At 41.3% G+C, this 16,852-nt stretch overlaps 1 protein-coding gene across 1 annotated transcript in view; it reads right to left on the reverse strand.

Moving 5' to 3' along the window:
- The window catches only part of slc49a4 (solute carrier family 49 member 4), a 46,010-nt gene that overhangs the window by 26,594 nt on the left and 2,564 nt on the right, over positions 1-16,852 (reverse strand). Inside the window, exons 2-4 of the mRNA XM_054786380.1 lie at positions 13,090-13,183; positions 5,851-6,128; positions 4,538-4,667 (exon numbers count right to left, since the gene is read on the reverse strand). Of these exons, the coding sequence (XP_054642355.1) occupies positions 4,538-4,667; positions 5,851-6,128; positions 13,090-13,183 (502 nt within the window). The remainder of the gene's footprint in view (positions 1-4,537; positions 4,668-5,850; positions 6,129-13,089; positions 13,184-16,852) is intronic.

Below are 16,852 nucleotides of genomic sequence, written 5' to 3' on the forward strand. Positions count from 1 at the left end.
AAATGCACAAAACACAAGTAAAAATGGGGATGAAAAGAGAATAGAGCAAAGTTCGTACTAATAACGGGCTTTTTCACTTCTATCACAGAGCTGAGATGCAGCTATTTTCTTGAAATATATAAAACGTCTCAGCATATCTCCATGTACTTTACAAAATATCCAAGTGGCTCTTGCATCCTTTCATTTTTCAGTATGTGACCCTCGGTGGAAAAAGTTTGGACACCTCTGCCCTACATACTATTGAATGAAAACCTCTGATAGTGTCAATCAAAACTGAGCATTATTATCTCTTTCCATGCAGAATTGAACTGTGGAAGGTACATCACATTACAAACAGCCACTGTGGAAAAGATTCTTGTAAAGGCGAAGTACAGATTTAGTGTAGCTGCAGCATCCTTTTTTGTTTCCTGGTGTATTTACACACCAGAGTGCATGCCTGGGTCCTGGAAAAGCTGAGGCTTGATGCTGTCGGCCGAAGATAAAACGCTCGCTGGAAGGCTGCCTATCACCAGTGGGCCAGCATCCGCTTCAGCTGGATGGCCTGGATAAGTTGGCCTATCTTTGTGCGCGTCTGTCCAAAACTATTTGAAAGGTGAGAATCACTTGGCCGTCTCTCTAAAGGAGGCTGAGCCCACTGGCCCTGCAGTGAAAGTATTTCTTCCTCCAAACAGCGGGCCAAGCTCCTCCGGCTGGCATCCCACGTCTCCAGAGCTTTGATTCATGGCCGCCGCCGCGAGCCCAGAAGCAGACTCGTTCCTCCGGCAAAGCAGTTTCCTCGCGGATCGGGAAACGTTGGGGAACGCGGCACGGCGCTGCTGGCTGGTAGTGAAGTGTGATTTCATCTTTGTCAGAACATTTCCTCTCAGCTCCTCCCAAAGCGAGTGCAGGCCTTGAAACTTTCATGATGCCGCCATCGCTCCGCTGAGCCACATGTGTCAGCCGTGTCTTAAAAGTGGACTGACAAGTGACCCACATGGAAAGTTATTATAGCTTGGTAATTAATCTGGAGGGAGGGCTGAAGTTTTTTAGATAGCGAGCCGAGCAGATGGCGAGAGGCTTCGTTAAGATTCAATACACTTCAACGGCGACAAGTAGTTACTTTCTCTGAAGCAGACATTTCGGATTTTGTGGCGGGGCCATGACAAAGATGTTCCAGACCAGTGAAGTGCTTTTATGAAAATAAAACAGGGGAGCGCCAACCACTTGACTAGACGTTGTGCAGGAATCCTACATTACTCTTGATCATACATGAGCTCAGGCACACAGAGTAGCAATCAATGCAATTGCTTCTCCCGAGATTGTAACTGCCTCCCTGGATACTTACAGTCATCCCTCCTTTATCACGGCTGATTGGTTCCAGACCCACCTGTGATAATTTCTGGATCCCTTCATCATAAATGGAATATTTTCATAGTTATGGCATAGAAAATGTATTTTCAATACATTACAATCATCTAAATACATTTTTAAACATTATTAGAGCCTTCTAAACCCATATAGTCATCTTTACAGTCGTATTACCTCGGGATGCTCCGATCAGGGTTTTATGCTGCAGATTCCGATGCTGATCATCCATGAGTGAAATCTGCCGATAACGATGCCGATACCGATCACATTGATTAACTGTAGATGTTTCAATTTATATATGATCAGTGCAATGCGTCGTGTGTGTGTGTGTGTGTGTGTGTGTGTGTGTGTGCCCAACATGGTTTTTTGTTTTTTTTTTTCATGGTATGCAGAATTCTTGGCTGCACCCCTGCTATTGGCTAGACCCTAGGTTCCCAAAGTAGGGTACGCGTACCCCCAGGGGTACATCAGTTGTCCAAGGGGGTAGGTGAATAAAAATGAAAATTAGCACTCATCAATCACAATTACAAGTGTGCCTGAACACCTCACGCAGCAAGGAGAACAGAGCAGGAAAGAGACACAGCATGAAGTTGTTCATTGCTCTGTGTGCATCACATGGACAAATAACTATGTTTGATGATTATTTTGTGTTTCATCTTGAAGATTTCATTTATAGAAGTTTTCCAATCCCCGCACAGCGCAGCGGTGAAAACATTGCATGGTCACTGCGATTCCCCTGAAAATTAGGCTTTATCGTTGGTTGCATGTATTTTTGTACTTCGGATACTGCTTTATCGCGATTGTTAAACTTTCCCCTACAAGTTGTTATTAAATTCATATGCAGACTTAAAGCATAGCCATTGTGAAAATGCAAAATGTGACCATGTGAAATACAAATGTTTGACCTGGAAGTACTATAAAATGTGTTAATTAACCACTGAGTTATGTTCAATATTAATGAAGATAAAAAGGTTAATGTTTTTTTAAGTGTGCAGGAGTATGGGGTATTTGGCTTCAGATCAAATGTCTGAAGGGGTACACGACTGTAAAAAGTTTGGGAACCACTGGGCTAGATGAGCTGAAAAAGGTGCCATAAAACACATTAATTTAGACAAAAACACATTTTAATGACTTTTTCCAAGAGAATGTATATCAGCCATGAAACTTACAGAGAATGAGACGCATTTTTTGAGACTTGAGACTCCAAGAGATGGAGCTCAAGCAGGACTTCCAGGTAGCACATGGCAGGGCTCAAAGCGAGAGCGCAGTAGGCGGAACACCGCTGAAAAAGGCTGCTCATCTAGTCGATGAATTAAGCTATTTTTTGGGTTATTAGCTTAGGCTTCTGATTGTCAGTGTTGCCCAGCGACATACACTGAGTCTCGAAAACTCACCATACTCTGACAAGTGTGTGTTCTTCAAATGCCGCATTAAATTAAAGCTTTTTAATGTGCTACCACGGGGAGATATTTTCGTGTCATGTGTTGCAAGGTCCAAACTTTACACCACTCTCACAAATAGCAGATAATTTCACACGGCAGACATGTTTGTTTTGTGTTGGAGCCGCACGCCTGCACAGTGTGAAGGAAAGGGTGAGGGGGGTGCTAGCCAAGACATTCAAGCAAGACACTACACCGCACACAACGACCGCTGCAGGCTACAATAGTACGAGTCACAGGGGAGTGCCTTTTGTGATCGGCGTTGAAAGGCATTTTTTGGCATATGCCGATCACATGCTTTTCCGTTGAATCCGAGCATTCCTAGTATTACCCAATATAGGAGACGTAAACACAAAACATAAGCCATTTAAGACATAAATAAAACTTTTGCTCGTCAGGGGTACAGCGTTGAGTTTTAGCTTGTCATGGGTTACGGCTGCAACAGTAGCCCATGTTATTATTTTCATTATTATTGGCATCATGTTATTATCATGTTGCCTGTTGGGATCATTTATCCTGCAATAAAAGCCTGTTGTTCCAGCAGTCAAGTCTGGTGCTTTTCTCACCCAACAATTACCGCCACCTACTGACCAATGTAGAATACTACATTCACAATACGAATGCCTCTTCTTAATGCCTTGCATTTGTATTTTAGTTTATTTAGCTATTATTATGCTTGAAAATGCAATTTTTTGCTAATAGGAATAGGCTGTAAACAACCACGAAACAGACCTATTTATCCATTAATATATGTTTGGAAAACCACAAAGCCATGAATTCTAACCGCAATGTGGTGAAGAACAACTGTAAATGAAGAAGTTTTAGTCTCACGCCAAAAAAAAAAAGAATAATACAAGAATAAAGTAATAATTCTGCAAGAAAAAAATGTAATATTCCAATCATCTAAGCAGTTTTTTAAATATTATATTCAAATATATGATGATTGATTAGTCCCCTAACCGTTTCCATCTAGGTTTATGCAGATATTTTCATATTTTTTTAAATGCTTTTTTTCATAAAATACTATTTGCCCATAATACTATGATCATTTTTGTTAGCCCTAATACTTACTAATATAATTGAAATAATCACGTTGAAGTAATGTCGTATCACTAACTGATGCGCTAGCTAAACATGCTTGGGTATGCATGAGTGCAGTGCAGTGTGAGTGCAGGGAAAGCTACAATATTTGCTCCAATTCTTAGTCCTGGATGGATCACTTGTTGCTGGGCAGAATTCATAGGGCTGCATCATTTTTACCCCAGAAGCCAAATGATAAACTAGCATGACATTTGAACATAAAAACACGTTTTGTTAATCCACTGCAACTCTTTGACATTTTACGGGTTGGGGGCGCCCCAATTATTTCCACAGAGGGCCGCATAATGAAAAATCAAAGAATGCGGGAGCGGCCAGTTTCAGATTTTTAATTTTGTTAAAAAGGCTGAAACCAATCCAATATGCTAAGAAGTTCCCTATATTTAAAGAAGTTCCCTATATTTAAAGAAAAACAGTCTGCATGTCGGTTTTGTGGTCTTGGCATCAACATTTCCACGTTTTCTCCTTACATCACCTCTTTTTGCCTTTTTTGTGTATTTTCATTTTGAGAATAAAAAATTAGTTGTGGGCCAGAAAAGGCCCCTAAGCCGCACTTTGTACAGCCCTGATTTAGTGTGATCTGAGGTTACGCCGCCACCTAGTGGTCAGGCCTGCACACTGCAGCCTATGCTGTGACATAGATGTGTGCTTACCTGAGCAGTCTGCAGATGCTGCTCCTGTAGCTGAGCCTCTGGCTGGCGGCGGCCACGCTGGGGGGCAACGGCGGCCGTGAAGGGAAATAGAAGAGGACGGCGGCAAACAGTGCAGCGATGGCAGCCAGCTCTGCAGGAGTGCCATGATGCGCGAGAGAGAGGAGATAGCGTGTCATTAACACACACAAATCATACATTCAGGGACGTTCAGGGACATTCAGGACTCTTGAAATAACAAGCTGAAAATGACTTTGACCTCCGATCGTCTGGAGCTAGTCGAGCAATCTCGCCGCTACTTTTTGACGGACAGAAGTCAGCCTGTAATCACTGAGCTACTGATTGTTTCTCCACTGCATCCTGCTATACTAACTGGCCACAGCATTAGGCACACCTGCGTATGTCTATCTATTAGAAATGCTCACTTCTAGGTATTCATTATTCACTATATGGCTGTTATTATTGTGGTGGTATAACTGTATTGTACAATACTACGGTTGTTATTAAGGTAACCCCAATATATGGGCTTGTTGGATATGAGTGCAGTGTGATGGTATTGTTTTAGCGGTTATGCATTCAAATAGCAACGGAACACGGCCAGTTGCTTGACGATTTAGCAGAAATGACAAAGAAACAGTTGGTCTAATCCAAACAAAGATGGCACCACAGGAGGACGATGTTTGCTCTACTCTAATATGAGGAAAAAAGACAAGCTGTTGCTTTAAAAGCAGAAAATAACGGCAAAAAAATGAATTTTGTGTTGCTGATGTTGCAGCTGGATAGCAGTTTCATGCATGCATTATGTATGTATGTATGACCTTTGACGCTTCTTTTTACAATTGACTGTTAATAATGTGACTTAACACATTGCCTGGGCAGTTAATAAGCTTTTATGATGGCCACAGCTCGACCCTGGAACAGATTACTTCCATTATTTATTGTAGGAGACATTTTGTTCTGTTCCACTGAGGGCACAGGCTAAAAGGTGGGACGGTTTGAGACAAAGCAGCTGGTGTCCACCGTCCTTGTGATGACATCTAAAACGTTGGACTGGTGAGTGATGTTAGCATTAGCTCAAACACCGGCTCCAGCCTTCTCTACATGCTTTTAATTTTCTGAATCATTTAAGCATGACACTCTCGCCAATCTATTCTTTTCTCAGCGGTCTGCTTGTACAGAATGTAATTGGCTTCTAATTTTTTGTCCAAAATTCATGGCTCCCTCCGCCTCCCTCACCTGATTGTATTTGTCCCTCGACACCTGGACGGGATGCTAAGCTGATGCGCTATTGATCGCTGGCGGCGGCCAGCTCGTACCTGTATACAAAACCAGCTGGATCTTCTCTCGGATGGTGTCATCCAACATAGCAGCCGTCATCGCCGTGGTGCCCGCCGCCTGAGTGCCATTGGGGGCGGGTACGATGAGAGGTCCCACGACGAAGGCGGCAGCACCGCCCAGGTAGGAGAAGAGCGAGGCCACGGCGGTGGCGGTGGCCCTCTGGTCGGGAGCAAACCACGTGGTGGACAAGAAGGGCCCGGCGCTCATCATGGTCGGACCGGCTAGACCGTTCAGAAGTTGACCTCCGTGAATTAACCTGAGAGAGCAAAGAAGGTGAAAAAAAGACATTTGAATAATGTAAAAAAACACTGCATAGAACTACAGGAAGTGAAAAGTGAAGACATCTATAAGAGCTTCTACTCTTCTGGGGAGACTTCCTACAAGGCTGTGTGAGATCACTGGACACTTCGTCCACCCCAAACTCCTCCAAGCATGCCTTTTATGGAGCTTGCTTTGTTCACTAAGAACAGAAAAGTGTCTTCCCACAAAGTTAGGAGCATACAATTGTCCACAATGGATGAAGAATTAAGATTCTGGGACAACTAAGGACACTTGTCCAACCTAAGGTATTGATTAATGAACTGTGCTTTAGCGATACAGTGGAACTTCAGGTAGTTTACGCCACAATTTTGCCTCGATTTGCGTACATTTCCCGGTTAGCATACAATATGGCGCGTGTCTTGTCACGTTAGTAAGACACTGCGTGAGTCCAACTGTGTTCTTAATGTATTTTTAATCACAAAGCGTCCTTGTTAGGATCCAATCGATCGTGAAGACACGTTGTGGCAGCGAGATCAACACCTTCCTGTTAAACACAAGCTTCCTGTTTTTGAGTTATTTCTTCAATTCAATCGTGTTTTTCACTTTCTGTATCAAAATGCTGCCACTTGAAACTTTCTGTGGCTCCATTTTGGCCTGTTGGGGTGAGAAACACTAAACAACTCATGGCAAAACAGGAAGGTTGTGTTCGACAACAAGGTGATGATCTCGCTGCCACATCGTGCCACATCTTCAGTGAAGGTACAAGTGACCTTAGATGTTCATTTATCCCTTTCTTTCATCATTTACTTGTACTTATATGCATTTCAAATTGTTTTCTGCATGTAAAACTATAATTGTAAAACTAAAAAAATCGGTTTCTGGAATGGATTAATTGGATTGCTTTATTTCTTTTGGGAAAAATGTAATCGATTAGCGTCCGTCTCGGAGTCGGCTCTTCTGTAACGGATTAATGGTGCTAACCAAGGCTCCGCTGTACATCATACTAAGACACAAATGCTAAGGTGGATCACTTTTGGCTGTTTGCATTGTGGTCAAGTGGGACAGGCATCCACTTTGCAATGTGCGTTACTGCCACCTACAGGACTGGAGTGAAACATCATCATCCAGCACTCCACTTGTAACGGGTCTCATTGGATCGTGTACCTAATGAAGTGTCCAGTGGGCATCTACGAAGTCACAAATTGTTGGGTTTGCGTCGTCCCCAGGCAACTTTGAGTGGAGCGTTGAATCATTGACAGTGAAAGCTGTCTATGCCCAAGTGTCTTTATGGGGGAAAGATGGATGTGGCCAAGAAAAGTGCTCATAAAGTGACAGCTGATGGGGGGGAGGGCCGGGCGAGAAGCGCAGAGGTGAGCTGTTAAATGAGGCCGCCGCGGCTGATGATTGCACGGATGGGTATTGATGAGACCAGTGTCAGGCTCGGAGGATCCACAATTACTGTTTGGTGGACCTACTATGCAGGCGGTCCTCGTTTTACGACGTTTCATGGTTATGACGCACCCCCATAAATTATTAAAACTACAAAAAAAAAGATAAATAGTCACCTGCACGCAACAGAAGACTACGTAGCCACGTGCAGCTACAGTGAGGAAGGACAACGTCACTTTTGTTCTTTTTTGTTAACTTTTTTTCCCCATTAAGTCTCCAAAGCATGAGGTAGACTCTTCTGATGCCTGTGCATCAAAGAAAAGGAAAGCCACCACCGTGGAAGCGAAATTAGACACAGTAAAATGCTCAAAAAGTGAATTGCCAACCAACATTGGCCCCATGCTTTGTCTTAGGCATTCAATTTCCGCGCCTATCATGAAGGATAAAGGTGTTACCTTTGAATAAGCAGCGTAGTGGTCTCATTAGTGAGATGTCCTCGTCCCAATGTGCCATCTCTCCCTCCCTTGCAATGCTTATTTTCCATTACTCTTTCATTTAATTCTGGATTTAATCTTTTCATTACTGAATTTATTGGTCCTTCACGTGTTCTGTGTACAGTGTGAGTGATGTGCGTTCATTTAGGTTTAAGTTCTGACTTCAAACTCCTGTACTTCTATTTCAAATTACATTAGTCACATTAGTACAATGATTAGTACAATTTACAACAATTTCAGTCAGGAATTATGTCTGTGTGTAAAATGGTCGCACTAGCCTGGATTTTCTCCAGCACCATGTAAAAACGTCCTGAGGGCAATCAGAATCCAATAGGATCAAAACAACGAGGAAGTAAGGAGAAACGAAACGCGCTTCCCCTCCAAACAAACAAAACACAAAAAAAGATCCTTCAAAGAAAAGACTTCTCACTCTGCCTTTGATTCCCAGCACAGGATGCTCAGCCTCAGGACCAAAGAGATGATTTGGGCCCCTGGAGAGGACTTCATGAAACCAGCAAGACATGAAACAGCGTGCGGAACAAACATGTCTCTGCGGGAGGCCCGACCCACCTCCCTCACAGCACAGCACCGGCCCGGGACTAGCAGGGAACCACAATGTGGCGTTTGAACTGGAGGCACCATACACAGCCACAGCAGCAGCAACACACTTAACACTACTCTCTCTGCAATAGTGACATCTACTGGGGGCGCTGTGCACTGCATCTGCCCACAATGCTACTCATCCGTTACATGGCGCCCGTGACCCGTTACGATTACCGTGCTAATGAATCAGTAGCGTGTCAGTGTTTGCTTATCTGCAGTCTTTCGTTACACTATCTTGTCTTTTACTTCACGCTGACTTGCAGATGTCACGTCCATGGAGCGCCGGGGCATCAGCAGGTAGGGCTTGGGATACTTTGACCTTGAGCTGTGCAGACCAGAGTAGCCGACAGCAAGCTGGTAAACATGGATTCATCAGGGAACATTGAATTACGTTACATCTTTTTCAAATGATCTTAATTACCGCCCACGGTTTCTGTTAAGCTACATGTGAACACAACATGTTGAGACTGCCAAACTTGAGCTTTCGCTCCTGACACCCAGCAACGTCCCTCTTTTTTTGACTTCCCAGAAAATACAGTGGGTAGGTTGAGTTTATTTGTTATTATTTGTTGACTTGTGTTTGTTTGGCACCATGGGTGAGGTAGTTGTCTGGATCGCTGCATATGAAAAGCTACTTAAACCATCAAAAAGGTTGTCTCAGATTGACTGACTGACTACTCGCAAGTCATTTTGCCAGCTTGTATTTTAACAGTTTAAATTAAATACTTTCGGAGCAACCGGTGGGCCGGATTCAAATGCTTGACGGGCCGGATGTGGCCTACAAGATGAATAAATCCTGCCACTAGTCATTACAGTTATAGTTTTTGTGCTTCAATAGTATGAGGTGCTTTTGAAAACATGCAGTCATTTTTAAGACTGAAAACAACACACTTTTTATTTTTCCAATGTTCTCTGTATGGAGGAGTACTATTTTTTCATATAAAACGACAAAGCTGGTTGATGGAACGAAAGCATCAAGATGCAGAGATGCATGTGTGTAACCAAAAAGAGAAAGCCCCCCTTGCAGTGCCATTAATAACAGGACTGAAAAGTGTGGACAGAAAATGTACAAATGCTAAAACTAAGAAAAGTTCAAGTTTTCTTTTCTCACACTGTTGGTAGAATTGTAGAAATCGAATAGAACAAACATGAAGATGAACGATGAAAGAATTATTCAGTTCCCTTTCCCTAGAGCACAGGTGTCAAAATCAAGGCTCGGGGGCCGGATTTGGCCTGCCATGTCATTTTATGTGGCCCGCGAAAGCCTTGAAATAATGCATGTCAAAAGGACACTTATTTTAATATTATTTTAAAAAATATTTGTGTATATATATATATTGTAATTTTGTTATTAATATTAATTTTGTTCTTACTTTTTTAAGCTTTATTTTTCATTATTTTACTTTTATTGTAAAATGATATTTATATTATTGTATTTTTATGTATGCTTTAATTTAATATTTTTTTACTTAATATATTTAAGTAAAACTTTTAATATATAAAAATACAATAATTTAATAAACATTTACCATTACATTTACAATAAATAATAAAATGATATATTCAAGTAAAAACAAAGTTAATATTACTAACAAAAACAACTTGAAAATATATATTTTTTAAATCAAAAAGACAATCTTTCTTGCTAAATGTATTTGTTGTCAATATTGACAAAAAAAACTTTTTTGTTGTCAAATCCAATTTAAAATGACAATTTTTTATTAGTTATTAATGAAAAATGTATGTAATACTTAATTATTAACACATTTCTAAAATAGAATGATAAACAGTGGCCCTCCGAGGATAACCAGAACTGCGATGTGGCCCACGGTGAAAACGAGATTGACGCCCCTGCCCTAGAGGGAAACTGGGGGGAAAAAAATAAGACAAAAACTGTGCCAAAACAATTATACAATGCAAAAAAAAATGCAACTGGATCTTGTGACGTTAAGACAAAGTGTGGTCCTTTTCCATGAAAAAAAATGATTGTTAAGCTGCATGGGTGTTACTTTTGCGCTTCAATCCCCTGACGGACGTCTCCCCCCCAGCCTCATGAGACAAGGAAGTAAACAGACGGCGAACAACACTGACTGGTTTAATCAACAACAAGGCTTCATAGGGTGATTCAATCCAAGACAACCATCTGCCAATATTGATAATTCTGACGACAAGGCTGCGGAGCCCGCAGGAAACACTTCATACCGGATATGACATTAAAATCTTTAAAAGCACATGACGATTGAAATGACCTTCTCACCTTGTCTGAACTAGTGATCAGGGCAGTAATGGAATTATTATTATTTATCTTTTTTTTTATTGCGTCCACCTGTCTGAGCTGCTCTCTCAAAAATAATTACATTTATTTCACCAGGAATAACTGGACTGCATTAAGAAGGGTGAAGATGTTAGTTTAAATGTAATTTTTGTGATATGCAGACAAGATGGATATTTCATGCCTGAAGAGAAATTGAAATGAAATGAAAATGATAATACTTTGAAATAATAAATCTAAACACATTTAAGTACATTTTCATTGTTAAAAAATTGAATCAATTCAACATAAATTAAAATAATCAATTAAATAAAACTAAACTAAAATTGAAACTAAAATAAAAATAAAAATAGAAAAGCACAGAAGAGCGCCGAACTCCACCAAGCGCCATATTTCCCCCCCATATTGTGATTTACACCATAAATGTTAGTCCTACCTACATTTCTTTTATCTACATATTTAGATTCCTTGACCATGAAAACATACATTAGCAAGTGGATTCATAATGATGTCAATATTACTTCAGTAGTTATTCACAAAAATTGGTTTTCTTCTGGATCTACAGTAGCTCCATAGCTTTTGAAGATACAACAAATCCGTTGGCACAATCCAGATTCCACAGTGTCTTGGCTATCTATATACTGTATAATGGTGTTTGATGCATGTTTATGGCTTCATTTGTTGTCTTCCTTTCATGAAAATTCCAAAGGTCCCCTATTTCTATTTTTTTTCATGTTCTGGATCAAAGTATCCGGAATTATTCCATTATCTGCATCAGTGTTTGATATTTTGTAGAGTTTTATTAACAAACGGCGAAAATGGTCACATCTCACAATTTTAAAGAATCCAATTTTAAAAAATTCCTGCATCCAGATGGTGATCACCCCCAAAATGTTTGGCTTTTCGGTGGCATCTTCCTCATTCCAACCAAATGGCTGTGGGTGCATCTTAACGATTGTTGCTTTGCACCGGAGTGAAAGAAAGAAAGCGTGGAACCAGCCTTGGTTGGGGCGTGCCTCAACGTGAGAGAATAAATGCTCGGATCTTGCACCATCCCCTCATTTTAGAGCTGTCCTGTTTAGTCTTTGAGCATGAATCGATGACGCCTGCTTGGATGCTCGGATGAGAGGCCAACGTCTTCTAACTGTCCGGTTGTGCAAACATTTCAGGCAAAGCTGAGGGCAAACACCACAACTGTGATGTGGCCCGCGGTGAAAGCAAGATTGCCGCACCTGACCTGGAGTGACAACATGACAGCTGTCAAGTAGATGAAGAAAACTCGGAGGGTGTCCAAGTTATTGACGCACTAACATAGACAGCCTGTGATGAACCTCACTCCATTCCAAGACAATTGCTTATTTGACAGTTTCCCAAATAGAGTCTGGCACCAAACCTCCTGTTGAGACTTTTACAAGGTGGGTCTGAATTAGCAGCACCCTCTGCTGGCGGCAGACCTGTGTTAACATCTACAATTGTAGGTTACTTTCACTGCTTTCATGGCCTTGATGACACCAACGTTCCAGTGAGCATAGCGCAGGCAATTCTTGAGACTCCAAAATGGTGAAACTGAGTTATCGTGCCCATCCAGAGTGTGCAGCATCATTGAATTCATGTGAAACCCACGTTAACTTAGCCTCATTGTCTGTGGCTGACCTTGTTTCCTCCCTTGGCGCTTGTTTTTTTATTAGTGCTTGTATGTCTAAAAAAACAAAACACCTCTATCAGCTAGAAAATGTTTCAGATGTTTTGTGTGGACATTGTTCATGACATGTCGTTCAGTGTGGTACTACAAGTAAATTCTAGTCATTGACTTTACTCAGGATAGGTCTGTTTAGAATTATGGTGCTGATTTGAATGAACATATTAAGAAATTCACCTTAACGGCTTTGTTATTAAACGACTGAAAATAAAAAGCACTTTATTACCGTCTACCTTCGGACTTGAATTATTCACGCAGGTGCCTCATCCCCCTTGACGCCATCTAGGTCATGACAACAATGGGCTTTTAATCATTTTGACAAACTGCCTGATGAATAAGTCAAAACAAAGCCCACGCAGCCCCCATTACAATTCACAGCGTGTGCACAGAGCAGCATGAATTCAATTACGGGAAAAAGCGCATGACCTCGCCGAGCACCAACAGACATTGGCACAACAAGGAGGAGGAGGAGGAGGAGGAGGAGGAGGAGGAGCCTTACCATCGACGGACAGGAGGGTCTGACAGCGGGATGCTGCGTAGGACCGCCCCCAGCAGCATGAAGAAGGCCGACAGGAGGAGCGACTCCCGCAGGCCTGCAGGATATAAGACGTGATCAGACAAGGTGAGAGTCAACAACCTAGTTAGTCTGCTTAAAGTGCACTAAAAAGTACAGTTTGGAAGAAGAAATCCTTCACCAGCCATGTAAATACAGTGTTCCCTCGCTACATCGCCGTTCGCCTTTCACGGATTCGCTGAACTTTTTTAAGTTCAATTTTGCATGTTTTCTTTTCACAGCGTATGAACGCACATTGTGTTCTGCGTCCTTCTGGTGTATTACAGCGACCTGGTATCTTGTTGTATGTGTCTGTTACTGTATTTACTACTGCTACCAGTAGAGGGTGTTGTATACGCATGTGAGAGTTGAAGACGTGTGCAGCTACACCTCATCTCAGGATATGCTTGTACACATATTTAGGAACAGCCAGCGAAATATAGAGCCACAACAGTCCTTATTGGCTCAGGGAGAACCCGCCCATTGTGTTCTGCGTCCTGATTGATTGGCTGTAGACCATTGCCAATCTCCTTCGTGCCGTTTCTGCTGTGGTCAATAGTCGCTAGCAAACTAGCTATCTGTGTGAGCTGCTTGCTAACCGCCAATAAACAACAGAAGAAGAAGAAGAAGAATAAGGAGCTAACCGGCTAAATGAATCTTCGGTTCAAGGAGGAGGACAAAGAGGAGTACGACGGATGGAGCAATATGTTTTAACAAGGATACAAAAACGCTACAGCCCAACAGCGCCAGGACGAGGCACGTGAGACACTTCATAATTTCATGTGTCCACCCTGGTAGGTTGATCATTAAAATCCAAATGAAATGTGAACTTTGAGAGTGTTTAGACAAGAGAGAAATGTGACAAAATGTTAATGCCTGTCTGAGAAAAGTGTATAAGGTGTATTGTGAGGGCTTTTAAGGCCTTAAAACATATATAATAATTGTAAACAAATAAAGATGGCTACTTCACGGATTTCACTTATTGCGGACTATTTTGGGAACCTATCCCCTGCGATACACGAGGGAACACTGTAGTGTGACATGGAAACAACAATGGTGGAGATCTTTCTTCTTGGTTTTTCTGACGTTTTCCCATTGTGGAAATGACCAATGTCTCTCCCCCAATCAACCAATATAAACTGTATCAGCCATGAGTAGCTATTACCTAAAATCTGCAAATTTGCCTAAAATATAGCAGAGAAAATATCTTGTTAGTGAAAAATACGTACATTGATTTAAGATACAGTGGAAGCTTGGTTAGAATCCACTGCGGTTAGCGTGTTTTTCGGTTAATGTAAAAAATTTAAGCCACAATTTTGCCTCGGTTTGCGTGCATTCTCTGGTTAGCGTACAATATGGCACGCGTCGCGTTGTTGATACACCACGTGAGTCCAACTGTGTTCTTAATGTATTTTTTATTACAAAACATCCTTGGTAGCTGGAAGTCAGCTACATCACCCATCTATGATGTCATCAGCAGTTGACTCTCAAAGATGTTAACACAAAACTTGTTTTTATAGTTTTACAATTATAGTTTTAATTCTGCATGCATATAAATGACAAATTAAAGGAATAAATGAACATTTAAGGTTACACTGCCGATGTGGCAGTGAGATCAACACGGACACCACCTTCCTGTGTTATCATGAGTTATTTCGTGAATTCAATAGTGCTTCTCACCTTTTTTATCAAAACATTGGCTTTCGCAACTTTCTTTGGCTCCATTTTTGGGTTATTCAGGTGAAAAACACCATTGAATTCAATAAATAACTCATGGCAAAACGGGAGGGTGGTGTCCAGTGCGTATGTCTTCTGATTCGGTTAGGGTCCGTTTTGGTTAGAGTCTGACCACCTGGAATGGATTAATAATGCTAACCAAGGCTCCACTGTGTTAAATCTTGCTTCTTTTTTTTTTGCAGTGTTCAGATTGGATTTTAGATCCATTTTTGCTGTCGTGCTAGTAGACCAGTGGTACAGCAAACCAATGGATTCAGCCATATTGGCTTTTTTTTATATATTATAAAACCAAGCCAAGACATTGTAAATATTTAAAGAAAAACAGCCTGCATGTCAGCTTCATGTTATAGTTGACAAATTATATTGTTATTATTGCTACATTTTTACCTTTTTCTTGTTACAGTACACCTTTTTGCTCTTTTTTCAACATGTTGTTTTAATTTTCATGTTTAAATGTATTTTTAGAATGCGCCACCGGCCAATTTAAAAAAAAACCAAAAAAACAAGTTGTGCCGCCAATGACCCCTGGCACTTTGGACACCCCTGCCTTAAATGGATGGTACAGAATACTTTGACTGCTAACAGAGATGTTCACAAGCCTTTTTTTGCAACTCAAAGACAAGCCTCAGGTCTTTGGTCACAACTCCAAGTCTCAAGTCTTTGTGGGGTGAGACTTGGTTAAGTCTCAAGTCTTTGGCCGCGAGTCCAAGTCACGTCTCAAGTCTGTAAAAAAATAAATGTCTCATGTCTCTTCTTGTTTCAATGAGCCTCCTATCATAGTGTCATCTGGGAATGCGTAATATGGTTACCATGGTTACGATGTCAAAAAAGGAGGGAATGACATTAAGCTCCTCAGACGGTTTAGAGTTTCCCATTGTTAACATGTGGAGGAAAAAAAGAAAAGAAAGGGGAAAAAAACCCATGATTTTTTCACGACTCCCAAAGCACGAGTCAGAGTTGAGTGTGAAGCCTTTGGAGCACGAGTACAAGTCTACTCTGTGGTCTCTCTGTGTGCGACTTAAGAACTCGAGTCCCCATCTCTGACTGCTACTGATGTGAGGGATCCCACAGTTCCTCATTTAATGAGTGACAACAGGAAGCGTCTTCTAGATGGGGTGTGGAAGCGGCCTTTTTGCAGTTTCACCACGCCAGACTTGCTTGGGAAACTAAACTTTCTGTTCTACTCTCGCGTCATAGGCGTCGGTGGTTGTGCTATATAGACTATTTAGGAATGACTGTGGGGAGAGCGCAACAGTACATTTATGTTGAGGGATGTCTGCCCACATTAATGTAATTATTTCCGACAGTAATGATATCGATTTTGGCCATTTTTTTCTACATTGTGTTGCATATTGCAGTATTTGTCTTATTTTGCAAAAAACAGCGCCACCATGGCATCACAGTAAAAGAAGCATAATGTGTTCATTACAGAACGTTTGCCTATAGCGGTATCGGTAATGAAGTGCTGGACAATTTCAGATATCGGTAATAAAGCCAATATCCAGCATCTCTATTTACGTTTTCTATTTTAAAGTTTAAATTAGGGTTTGATTCAGGGCTACCCAAAGTGTGGCACGGGGGCCATTTGCGACCCAGGGCTGTTTTCTTATTGGCCGCGGCACATTCTAAAAATACAGTTGTTCCTCGTTTATCGCGGATAGTTGCTTCTCAGAACCAGCCGCAATAAGTCAATTTCCGCAAAGTAGGATTCAATATCAATAAACTAAATATTTTCATAGTTAGAGCATAGAAAACCTGTTGATGACTTTCTAAATTAACATTACTAGAGACCTCTTGACGTGAAATAACACCACAATAGTCACTTTTACACTCCTATTATTCTTTTTTTTTTTTTACATCATTTTGGAATTTACTTATTCTAAACTTAAAATGTTTCAAAAGGGGTGGGGAAGAAGGACGAAGAAGCCAAAAACTTACCACTTCCCCATACTCTATCTCAGCCTTGGCACGT

Source organism: Dunckerocampus dactyliophorus, chromosome 9, assembly GCF_027744805.1.
Source record: "Dunckerocampus dactyliophorus isolate RoL2022-P2 chromosome 9, RoL_Ddac_1.1, whole genome shotgun sequence".
In the NCBI taxonomy this organism is placed as follows: domain Eukaryota; kingdom Metazoa; phylum Chordata; class Actinopteri; order Syngnathiformes; family Syngnathidae; genus Dunckerocampus; species Dunckerocampus dactyliophorus.